General features: G+C 52.0%; 1 protein-coding gene across 1 annotated transcript in view; it reads right to left on the reverse strand.

The window, feature by feature from the left end:
* Positions 1 to 4,866, reverse strand: part of LOC309578548 (rho GTPase-activating protein 7-like) — a 44,922-nt gene extending 40,056 nt beyond the window's left edge. The window contains exon 1 of the mRNA XM_082291268.1: positions 4,818 to 4,866. Within this exon, the coding sequence (XP_082147394.1) occupies positions 4,818 to 4,824 (7 nt within the window). The 5' untranslated portion in view covers positions 4,825 to 4,866. The remainder of the gene's footprint in view (positions 1 to 4,817) is intronic.
* Between the last annotated feature and the right edge of the window lie 8,165 nt (positions 4,867 to 13,031).

Below are 13,031 nucleotides of genomic sequence, written 5' to 3' on the forward strand. Positions count from 1 at the left end.
GCAGGGAGCACACACAGCTCAGTGCCTGTGCAGCACAGAGTCTGGCAGCCAGGTCACCAGCTGCTATTTACATTTCTCCAGGTTCAGGGGTACAGGCAGTGGCTCCCCCTGCACACATGGAGCACAGCTCTGCTTCCCCTCACTGCACATCTGAGTCCCCCCAATGTCCCGTACACAAGGAGCAGCGAGGGAGCACCGGGCTGCCTGGGGAGCTGCTCTCCAGGCTGGGCCAGCATCCAAGGCACAACATCCCTGCTCAAGCTGGGCAGACCCTGATCTCAAGATCAGAGATACCACAGAACACAAGGAAGTAATCTCACTGTACACCCCTGGCTGTGTCGTTTGTTCAGTCTTAGACTGGCAAAGCCATGCTTGATTTTGGTGGTGAATGAAAGCCACAGCGTGATGCCATCATTAATTCAACAGCTACACTTTGCCCAAGAACTGCCAGGGTGCAGCATGTGGGGTGGCCTCGCCACTCTGGGTTTGTACATAAACCACTTCAAACAGGAGGCTTTAAATGCTGTCATTGCTGTAGTTATTCAGCAAATGCTTCTCACTCTAATATACTCCTAGCCTTTTAATAACATACCAAGTTTTTTATAGATCTGTAACAAGTTCAGAGGATGACTTGCCTATCCCATCACCAGCCTGCCCAAAGCTAACCACGTATGCATTCTACCCCTGCTCAGCACAATGCTCAATGGAAAAACACACAAAATTAATGCTCCCTGTGCTACCCAGCTAACTAAAGATTCAGCTTGGATGGGAGAGGAAGTGCAGGGTCCAGCATGGTTTCCTGTGTGCCTATAAATATCCATTTGGGATGGTTTAGGCAGAGGTCAGCCCCAGGCAGCTGTATGAGTGCTGGCCTCTACTTGCCTTGAGCTGGTGGAGTGGCAGAACTTGTCCCCCTTGGAGCAAGAGCTTTGGGACACAGACCATGAGCTCCTGCTACCTCACTGATGTTAATGAGGGCTCAACATTGGCTGCAGTGGGAGCAGGGCCACTGGGTGCCTGCCAGGGCAGGGGTCCCACCAAGGTCACCCCCCTGGGCTGGCACCATGTGAACCTCTCCAGTCACCTGTTGGTCTCTCAGACTTTGCTGAGTGGCACATGAAAGCTAGAAATGTTTCCAAAATGCTCTAGAAGACAAGAACAGACAGAAAGATGCTATTCGTGTGCTTTGGTCCAACAAAGGGACCTTAGAGAGCAGTTTTGTCCTGCTCAGGGTGGGTTGGTTGGGGGTCCCCAGCACAGGTTGCACTCCTGGTCCCCGCAAACCCAAGCACACTGTGACATCTAGTGGTAAGTTACCCCAGAGCCCAGGGAGAGCCGTGTTTGACAGGCCTTTCCCACAGCTCCTGGACAGCCAGCCCAGACTGGTTTGCTTTGTGACATGCTCTTGAGGTGCCTCTGTACACCCAAACCTTTATTTACGTGTAACAGAGAGTGTTGCACGTGTGTGAGTATGGGTGAGAGGACGTATGACAGCTCGTTGCTCAGGCCGAGGTGTGCAGGTGACAGGGACCATATTTTGTGTGCAGCTTGGGCCATATTTGGCATGGCTTTCAACCAGTGTCCCCCAGCAGTGACCAGTGCTGGTGTTTGACCAGCTCAGGTGGCCTTGCCAACATTTCCCAGAAGCCAGGGGCACACAGCCTTTGTACGACCAGAGAGGTGGAGCAGCAGACACCACACCCTGTACCCTTCCTGCACATTCACCTCCACCTCCTCCCCCTTCTTTGGCAAGGTTTATTTAATATTTCACCCTTTTTTTCAGACTCCATTCAATTTCATGCACCACCATCAGTGACACATTCCATATTAGCTGAATAATGATACAGAAATTAAATCAATAGGCTTTTTCTAGCAAATAGAAAGGCCCCATCATGCACGTCTGGGCAGCATGAGTCAGGGATGTCATCTGATTACTGGGCTGCTCTGTGAAAGAAGGGACAAACAGATACCAAATATGGGGAGTAAAGCTGAAAAAAAAGGTCACATTTCAAGAAGATCCTCATTCCTGTGTGAGAGATCAGAACTGGGCAGCAAAGTGGAAGCTGCTGTGCAACACATGAGCACTGGCCTCTTCACACAAGCACCCTCTGCACACCCACCACAGGCCTGCCCCCCACAAATCCCCTGCTCCTGGAGGACGATGGAAACAACAGCAAAGTCTGCAGTGTCAGAGCCCTGGCAAGCTGAAGCCAGGGTGGGCAGCACCCACCCTGCTTCAGGTACTTCAGGTCTCTGAAGCAGGCTGAGACCCACAAGTGGTGCCCAGGCTCCAGTGCCAGGAGATGTCAGCCACCACAATGAAACCCCCCGAGCTGTCAGCAGGGCCTCTCCTTTGTATCTGCCTTTCATAAAGTTTTGTTTAATGAACAAAATGGTTACGTATTCTATATGATTTATTCACCAGAGAAGCCAAGTTCCCTTCCCACACAAGCATTCCTTCCAACAGCTCCAGGTCCTGCCTTTTCCCAGGAGCACTGAAGGAAGCAGGATGAGGTGGAGGAGGGATGGGAACAGCAGGCAGTGTGTGTGCTCAGCCCCCTGCTGCACAAGGCTTGCTGGACCATTTTTTGGCAAGTGTCAGATTTTTTGGAGGGCCAGGTTTTTGGCAGGTGTCAGATAACGTTAACCCTGGAAGTGTGAACCCTGGAAATGGTGAACTCAGAAGCTGGAACAGCAAATTTATGCCAAAAAGAACAGCAATCCACACAAAAACACTCCCAGAAACACCTCCCCCTTTCTTAACAGCTCTCTGACCACAGGGTGAGAGCTGGGGACAGGGGGGACCCTTGCTGCCAGACAGAAGGGCTGGCTCCAGCAGCCCCACTGACCCTCTGCTCCACCCCAGCAGTTTCCTCACCACTGCAGAGCCCGTGGGTACTGCTGGGACCTGGGTGGTCCTGCTGCCCACCTCAGGCTGGGTTTCATGCCTGGCATTCCTGCTGGCTCTGCCAGTAGCTGTCACCAGGGAATGGGCCCACAGGAGAGCAGGAGCATGGTGGCTTCTCCCTGCCCAGTGCCCCCGAGGCACAGCAGGCATGGGTAAAGGAGGGTCCTTCCCTGGGGCTTGACCCCTTCTGCCCTCCAGCCAGCACCCCTCTGGTCACTTCCCACAGTGGTCATTGCATCAGCACTCTAGGGCATAATGCTCTTATGGTGAATACCTGGCAACACAACCCATTCCTGTCTCATGATTCTTAGCTTACATCAACAATTTATTAATTTCCAAAACACAATTTTCTACCTTAAAAAGTACACCTTTACTACTGCCTGGGAGACCTGTGTGTACCAACAGATGGATGCTCACCCCTGGCCTGAAATGCAGCAAACTAATTGTGTTTCTCCCCAGTTCTCGTGCTCGGCGCATTGCCAGGGTGACGCAGAGCAATGAGAAATAAATTGACTCGAAACTTGGCCAGGGAGCGTCAGCAAACAGAGGTTTGAAAACTCAGCTTGATTTATTTTATAGAGAGGCAAAGGACAAGAAATGCAGTACTATTCCCAGTTGTGGTCCTGGCAAACAGTCCTCCAAGATCCATGTGAGAGCAGAGCTGCTGGAGAGGCTGGGCAGCCACGGCCCCAGAGTCTGTCTGACAGGGGAGCATCACTGGGAAGGGACAACATGACACTAATTCCCTTTCTGAAAACATTCACTGCAACCCTTGCCTCTCCTGCCCAGAGAATAGACAGTGTTTTACATGAAGCAATAAAATAAAGGCCACCTTCTGACATGCAGATGCTTAATACCCTCCTACAGAGCTGTTGGAGTTGCTGTAGGATTGTTTTGGTATTACAAAGCAAACCTTTGGCAAAGGCAGGAGCTGGGGCTGGCCAACTGATGGCCAGAGAAATGCCAGGACTGCCCCAGCATGGGGCTCCAGCTCCCATGGGCTGAGGGGTGCTGTCGAGGAGCTCCAGCCCTGGCGAAGGGACCTGGGCGCAGCAGAGCAAGGCAAGAGAGGAACCGAGGGGCTGAGCCAGCTGAGCCAGAAACGTGGGAGCACAAGTGAGCCCAGAGGCCTGGAGCATCAGCACTGCCCTCTCCAGCCCCTGCTCATGCTGGGTGACAGGCAGCCACACACTGCTGCAGGCTCAGGCACACCTCCCAAAGGCCCCTCTCGCCTTCTTTCCTCCCAGAAAACAGATCACTTTTGCTATTGCTTTTCAGGAAATGGCATTATTGCTCAGGGTGACCTCCTCTGATGCTGGAGGTCTGACATGCTGTCCCACAGAGAGTGTCCCCACTGCTGCTGTTTTCCCAGCTCTGCCACCCCACTCGGTCCCGATGGGAAAGCCGTTCCCTGCCCTGGCTGTGCCCACACTGCAGGGACAAGGCTCCTGTGGGAGCACTGAGGGTCCTGCTGATCCCTGGGGAGCAGCAGGGCTGGAGCCAGTTGGGGGGCAGCAGGAGGGGTGGCTGCTCCCCTCGAGAGGACAAACCTCGGCCAGGCAGGGACCTTCTGCCACACTGCCTCTCTCCAGGGACAGCTGTGCTGTACCACTGAATGCCCACTGCGGGACTTGCAGATGCTGAAGTGTTGGATCTCAAAATTTCTAGTAACTAATTTTTTTCTTCCAAATTCTAAACATAATATATCACGGAAAAACTTTTCTGTTTTCTGTTAAGTGAGCCCAAATAGAGGCAGAACATCCCAGGAGGGAACAGCCAGACCCACACCTTTGCTGTCCCTCCCCAGTTCATGCCTTGTTTTCTGGCTAATTGCATTATAATTTAATTGCTGGTTTAAAAACCTTAAAGAAATACAGTAACCAAGGAAAGAAAACAAACCTCCTCCTACCTTCCATGGGGAGATGGAACTGCAGCGGGTCACTGCCCTGTGCAGAAGTTACTCCTGTGTCCCCGCAAGCAAGCAAGTCCTGCAAGCAACCAACCCCATCTGCTCGGCTTTAAGCAGGACGGCTGAGATCCCACCCAGGACGGGGTGGAGAATCCTCCCTGGGAAAGAGCAGCTCGGTCACAGCTCCTTCCAGCCGCTCTGTGCATCCCGGCGGGGCTCTGACACGCCGCTTCCTTTCTCTCCCCCTCAGTATTCAGCAGCAGCCTCGTCGACAGCCATCTCACATCAGCATCTGCAGCTGAGCCTGCCACAGGGATCGTGTTTGGCAGTGCCAAAGGTGTGGGTGGCATGGGTCCCACCAAGGAATACTGGCAGGATAAATACAGGATACACACAGTTTAAATCTGCTGCAGGATGGAGAGGAACGGAGCCCACAGAGGTACTCGAAGCACTACGGTTACATCAGGGAGAAATCCTTGATGAGCTGGAGCACGGCCCAGCAGAGTGAGCTCAGTGCAAAGCACACTGCTGAGTGCTACAATGCGGACACCACCCTGACCCTGCTGCATGTTTGCCAGAGGCGATGGGAAAAGCATGTGAAATCCAGTGCTTTTGCACCAGAACTGTTTGAGACTGAAACGCTTTTGCACAGCAAAGGTTGTTTTCTTTAAAACAATGTCGCTATGGAATTCATTCTGTCTGGAGAAGAGGCAGCTGAGCATGGTTTGAATTTCCCTCGCAGTGAACAGTCCGTAGGGTGATGTGGCTGGGCCCTGCCACACCAGGCAGGGGGTGCATGGAAGGCAGCACCCACCTTCATGCCAGCTCACCCAAGTGCTCAGTGGCTTGGAGTTCCCTTGGGTTATAGGCAGGTAGAGGATGCCAGTGGTGTGTTCGGGCCTTAAGGTGTTTATTGCCCATCACATGAACTTACTCAGCTCTGAACCAATTCCCTCTTTGTCTGTGACTGAACTGCCCAGCACCAGGCAGCTCCCACAGCCCAGCCCTGGCTCCCACTGCCACAGCTCCCATACACATCTCTACATTACAGCTGAGAGGTGGGAATGGAGAAGGCAGATAGGGTACAACTGCCTAGACCACAGCAGAGACCACAGCTGTCATTGCTACAAGATCAGTGCTGAGCCCTGGTCTGTATTTTCAGCACTCACAGCACACAGAGTACTCCTGACAGGGCACTGGTGCTCTTTGTGGACTCACTCTATGCCACACAGCCTCACACCATCTAACAAGGTTAAACACTAATGAAGCAAAACATAAGAATATTCCAGGTCTTAATGCCTACAAAACATATGAATCAAACTGAAATTTTGCTACCCCGATGAGATTTCTGGTTGGAACATGCTTCTGTGTCATTGGAGGGGGACATTCAGACTTGGGTCATGGTGGCTCTCACCAGGGTGTGGTTAGGATAGTCACATCCCTTAACGAGGTACATGGGTGTGGTGAGAACAGAAATTAGCTTCTGATGCCTTCTGAAATAGGATGTCTAAAGGAATAGGCTTTTCTGACTTCCTTTCCCAGAGGATATAGAGACACAAGCCTCACACAGGGCACCCTCAGCAAAGGGGCCCAGCAGATGGTGTCACCCCAGCTGACCGGGATGGCAGTGCCTGGAGAAGCCAGCACTCTGCAGGACCTGCACCCCCAAACCCAGCACATGCAATTGTTGTACAGAAAAGACAAGAATTCCTCTTCAAAAGGGGAGCACAAAGCCCTGGGGCTTTGTCACATCTCGCGCACTTGCACACCATGAACACTGATCTGAGGAGACCTGGCACCGCTGGCTCAGCAGGGCCAGGGCAGCAGGACGCCAGTGCTGTGGCTGATGTGCCACCTCCCTTTCCAGCCAGCCCCCACTCGTGCAGCGCCGGAGGGAACCATCCTGTGGCTCTGTGCCTCCATGTGACGCCCGCTCCCCGGAGGCTGCCTGACCCCAGCTTCCTTCCCAGCCTCTCTGAACTCCCGGGCCCTCTGAGGAGCAGCACCACGGTATTTTTAGCCTGTTTACAAAGGCAGAGCAGTACATTTGTGTGCAGCTTGCAGCAAGCAAGCACAAGCCATGCAGGCAGTGGGGCAGCTGGCAGCCATCTGGGCAGCAATGTGGAGGTGGTTGGCCAGGGCAAATGATTGCTTCAGAGATGGAAAGAGAACCAGAAGGAGCACCAGGAAAACATGACCATTTTGTCTTTCCTTTAATAAGCACTTGATAAATTTCCTTTAATAAAAATTCAGTATATTTTAAAGCCCTTCTTCTGGGGCTCCTTCAAGTGCTGAGAATTTCAGCACCCACCCAAGTTGCAGCCCAGTGCAGAAGCAGGCTCCTACTGCTCTCCTCTGTCATTGCTGTACACCACATGGCCAGAAGGAATCACAGAGACCCAGCAGCTGGATCTATTATGCAGTCTGCAGTGGAAGCATTATCCACTTTACCAGTTTCTTTCCTGAACCATGATGTTTGAGATGAGGACAGCAGTCCAGGAGCGATGGGATCAGTTGTTGTCGAAAAAGTAGCCAACCTTTGCCAGCTCCTCCGGGAAGTCACCTGGAGCTGGTGCACACAAATCATACCAGCAACTTGGTGTGCTGTCACCTCACAGAGTCCGTGGCAAACCAAGAAGCAGCCGTATTACAGCTCTTGCACCTGGTGCAGGGTGGCAAAAACCAGCCACTACCCTGTCCCTTGTACTTATGAAGATATGTCTGCACTGCTTTCTCACAGCCCAGCCCAAAAGGCTCCTGATGGTGCTGAGCCTTATTCACACCACCTGGAGGGAAGAGCTTCAATTTCAGCTCTGGCTGTTGTTTTGCTGGAGAAAGAGACCATCCACCTGGCAGAACTTGTGTTACTCAGCTCCTCAGTAACAGCCATGCCTGACGCTCCTCCTGACCAACACATCCTGTCCCAGTATGTGATGAAACCCCCACTGCTTCCAGTGGATTGTAGTGCTGGTCTGGTGGCATGGGCTCCACAGCTGCCAGCAGTGACTGGGTTTGGTGCTGCTCTTCAGCCCAGCACAAAAGCCCCGAGGCATAACCAGCACACTTGAATTAAATCTAGGATTTTCAAAGTGGTTTGAGGACCTTGGAGGCACAAAACTCATAGATCTTGTACACAAAAGCAATTCCCAATGTCCTGTTCCCCCACTGAAAGTCCCCAGTTAATCTGACAGCCTCTTTGCTCCTTGCTAGTTGTGAACTGAAAGACAACCTCAGCCCAAAGGGTAACTTGGCTCTTGCTTTGACAGAGGAACAGGGATGTTTACAATAACAATCCAGCCCCTTGGCTCCTCTGAAAGGTCTGCTTATGACAAGTGAAGTGCATGTGGGCTCAGGGAAAAGACAAATACCTTTACTCATTTTGAACACTCTCTCAGGGATGTGGAGAGGGACACCCAGCTGGCCAGAGTGAAAATGCTGCTACAAAACCTCCTGTCTCCGTGAGATGAACACAAGCCCCAGGTGGAAAGAGCTATGCACAGCCCACCCAGCTGCTTGAAAGAAAAAGAATGTAGAAAGCCATTTTCAGTAACTGGAGCAGTTATTACTCTTGCCCTGGCTGGGATGCTGCCAGATCCCTGCTGGGCACCATGCACCCAAGAGGAGGAAGAGTTCAGGCCCTGTGCCCAGTGCTCACCATGGGGTCCCTGCACAGCCCCACATCTGCCACCCCCCAGCCCATCACCATCCCCACGCAGCCCCAGGGTCTGCTCTGCTCACCTCTGCACATGCTAATACACAGCTGGAGAGCTCAGGGTGCAATGCTTGTGGGAAGGTGTTTGGACAGAGAGAAGTATTATTTCTGACACCCTAGAAAGGCTTCCTGAAAAACCACGCAGGTTCAAGTTCACAGGTTTTTGTAAGCAGCAAAAATGAAGCTTTAAAAGTGACTTAGGTGCCTTGAGAAGAGGTTGTTGGGCACTGTGTGGCTGACTGACACTGTCATGTTTTAAAGTGTCTATAAAACTCCAGCTAAAGAAGAAGTATAAAATTCCATTCTATATAAATCTGAATATTTGCAGCTCTACATACAAATCATCAGCTCAAAACACCCACTTGGTCCCACCAGTGAAAAAGCAGCCTGGGCAACGGCAGCTCTGTGGTGCGACAGAAAATGCAGCAGCGTTAAAGGAGCGCCAAAAAAAGTAAAGGTATTTTCCTTCCTTGATCAAGGCCGTAGCCCTGATGCTTGAATCACACCAGTGTGGGATTGCAGCTGCCCTTGGACTGACCTGCGAGGCGTTTTTCCCTGGCTGTTCTCCAGAAGCCGTCCCAGGCCCAGCTGGTGGAGCCCCCGGGGTGGTCGCTGAGGCACCTCCTGAGGTGGGGCCTGCCCCGCGCTGCCATCCTCATCCTCACCCGCACCCCAGCCCTCGCACAGGAGCCACAGGTCAGGACCAAAGCAAATCCATTCTCTCAGTTCCTGCCTCTTAAGCTGGACTGGGAAAGCTTCTGCCCAGGAGAAGCCTGCAGGTAACTCCTGAACATCGCTCTGGCAGGAGCAGGAAGCGGAGCCCAGGGCAGCAGCCCCCAGCAGGATCCCAGCACGGAGCACAGCCCAGCCGAAGCTTGGCTCCCACCTCCTGTAAACACAGCTGTTCCCTCCGACAGGGAGGATAAATAAGGAGCGAGGCCACGCACATCCCGGGAGCTCTGCACCTCTGCATTCCCAACCCCTGCGTCAGCTGCCTGCACACAGCTCTTAATTACGTGGGATGGGTTTGGGATTTTTATTTTGATTCATTTTGAACAGAGCAGCCCCATCTAGAAGCAGAATAGGATGTTTCTCCTGTGTTAGGGGATTTACCTGAGTGATCCTTTTGTGCAGAGACCATTCTGTTTGAAAAGGACTTGGATTAAACACTCACCACAGAGAAACTCCACTCCAAAGGCACTTCTTTCCTGTGCTGTCCACTCTCTAAGCAGCAACAGAGATATAAAAAATCCTCTGCCACTTACCTGTTCAGTTACATGCCTGGAAATAGTGCCCACACAAGTATGTTCTTCCAAGCACATGCAACCACTAAATTTTGATTTCCTCCCCATTTGGGATGTGACAATGAAACATCTTTACCATAGAAGTGGGTATGTACAAAAAGCAAATACCTGACTTCTAGCTCAGCACTGGTGAAGCTCCTTGGCAAAATCAGTCTTGGGAAAGAAACCAGTGGGGAGGTGATTCGAATAGCAGGTGGTTGCAGGTGGCAGCTGGTGTTACATGTCACACATCCACCACTGCAAGTGCTGGCAGCAGGTTTGGGTCAGCCTCTCAGAGGAATTTACTGAAGTGGTATTTACTGAAGTGAGTTCAGCACACAGGGCCCTTCCCAGGCTGCGCCAGCACACACATCACTGCAACACACACACATCACTGCCACACACACATCACTGCCACACACACATCACTGCCACACACACACATCACTGACACACACACACATCACTGACACACACACACACATCACTGCCACACACACATCACTGCCACACACACATCACTGACACACACACACATCACTGCCACACACACACATCACTGCCACACACACATCACTGCCACACACACACATCACTGCCACACACACATCACTGCCACACACACACATCACTGCCACGCACACACATCACTGCCACACACACATCACTGCCACACACACACACATCACTGCCACACACACATCACTGCCACACACATCACTGCCACACACACACATCACTGCCACACACACACATCACTGCCACACACACATCACTGCCACACACACATCACTGCCACACACACACATCACTGCCACACACACATCACTGCCACACACACATCACTGACACACACACACATCACTGCCACACACACATCACTGCCACACACACACATCACTGACACACACACACACATCACTGCCACACACACACATCACTGCAACACACACATCACTGCCACACACACACATCACTGCCACACACACACATCACTGACACACACACACACATCACTGACACACACACACACATCACTGACACACACACATCACTGCCACACACACACACATCACTGCCACACACACATCACTGCCACACACACACATCACTGACACACACACACACATCACTGCCACACACACACATCACTGCAACACACACACATCACTGCCACACACACATCACTGCCACACACACATCACTGACACACACACACATCACTGCCACACACACATCACTGCCACACACACACATCACTGCCACACACACACATCACTGCCACACACACATCACTGCCACACACACATCACTGCCACACACACACATCACTGCCACACACACATCACTGCCACACACACATCACTGCCACACACACACACACCACTGCCACACACACACATCACTGCCACACACACATCACTGCCACACACACATCACTGCCACACACACACACACCACTGCCACACACACACATCACTGCCACACACACATCACTGCCACACACACACATCACTGCCACACACACATCACTGCCACACACACACATCACTGACACACACACACATCACTGCCACACACACACATCACTGACACACACACATCACTGCCACACACACACATCACTGACACACCACTACCTCAGCAGGTACATCACCAGCTCCCCAGAGCTGGATGGGTGCTCCTCACCGAGCGCATCCTGCATCCAGGAGAGGTCTGAGAGCACCCGGGGAGTCTCTAAAGCTGGCTCCTTATGTTGTGGACTGATGCTGCAAGCCTGCATCCTGATTAAGACAGCTTAATTACTGTCCCCCAGAGGAAGGAAACCCAAGGCTGACATGCACGGTGGCTGCTCTGAGCTGTGAGCTGCAGCACTGAGCATCCCCCCCTCAGAGTCCTGGGGGACCAGGACCCCTCCTCAGAGACCTGCAGAGCACACCTGGTAGCTCTCAGCCACACATAATGCATTTGATACAACAAACTGACATGCAGGACTGATTATTTTTCTAGAACACCTGAAGTTAGCATCAGGATGAGGAGAAAGCATTAAGTACATGTTTCCATTACAGAAAGTTCTTGGGGTTTGGACAGATGCAATCCCCAGCTATGACTGCAGGAGTATCCAGGCCATGCAAGGAGCCGTCCCCCACTCCTCCCTGATGTCTCCCTTGGGAAATGCTCAGGGCAGGAAGCTTGTCCTGCACAGGGTGACACATCCGTGGCCACATCCAGGATGCATCAGAGGGAATTACACTTTCACAAGGATGACACTTACCATGACAAAGGCATTTAGGTTTTAAAAAATTACATAAATGGCCACCTGAAGGAAGAGCAATGGCAGACACACATATAGAAGAGGCTGTTTTCCACCCCAGTGCTCAGTGAGCTGCATGGGGGGACACAGGGACAAGCTGAACCCTCTAAGGGCAAAGCAGAGCTCCTTGGCAGGGCCATGGCAGCTGGGGACGTCACACAGCCTTTGGACATGGCTGCTGCTCAGGGGAAGGGAAAAGCATCATGAGAAGCTGGGACTGAGACAGCAAAGTAACAATATTATGCTAATTTCAGTTCATTTTGGGACACTAAATGCTTAATCCCTTTAGTGTCACCTCCCACTGTAGTTATGCTAACAAAACCCAGAGTGTTTTGATTCTAAAAGTGGTGAAATGCATTTTGTGCCTCCTGCAGAGCTCTGCTGCGAGCCTGATCCCAGGGAAGTGTAGTTATCCTTCTGCTGATGAGAAAAGGTCGTGTGAGTTTGAAGAGGGCAGGAAGGAGCCATCAGAGGCACAGTGGCCATGGCTGACCTGCCTTCTCCCACGGCAGCTTTTCTCCAGACTGTGCTCTCCCCTGTGCTGCGGGCAGGGCTGGTGCAGTGCTGGGCACTGGGCACATGCTCCTGCCTGCCCCACACATGTCTGCTGTGGGCAGCTGGCTCCTTCCATGTGGGGACAGCAAACACAGGACGAGCTTCAGGTTTGATGCCTCTCAGAGCACAGATTTGTCCTGCTTCATTTCACTTTTAACTCTCTGAGTCTGTGGCCATCACCTACAATTTCATGGAGCTATTGCAGCTGTAAAGAAGAAAATCTGTTTCATAAAGCCAAAAAAAATCAAGAATGAACAGTCAGGCTGTTCATAGAAAGGAGTTAAAGTACCTCCTGTTGTTTCCCAGACACGGCCCTTAAACATGAGGCGTACTAAAAATAAAGCTGTGCT

The sequence above is a fragment of the Coloeus monedula genome (assembly GCF_965178545.1).
Source record: "Coloeus monedula genome assembly, chromosome: 15".
Classification (NCBI taxonomy): domain Eukaryota; kingdom Metazoa; phylum Chordata; class Aves; order Passeriformes; family Corvidae; genus Coloeus; species Coloeus monedula.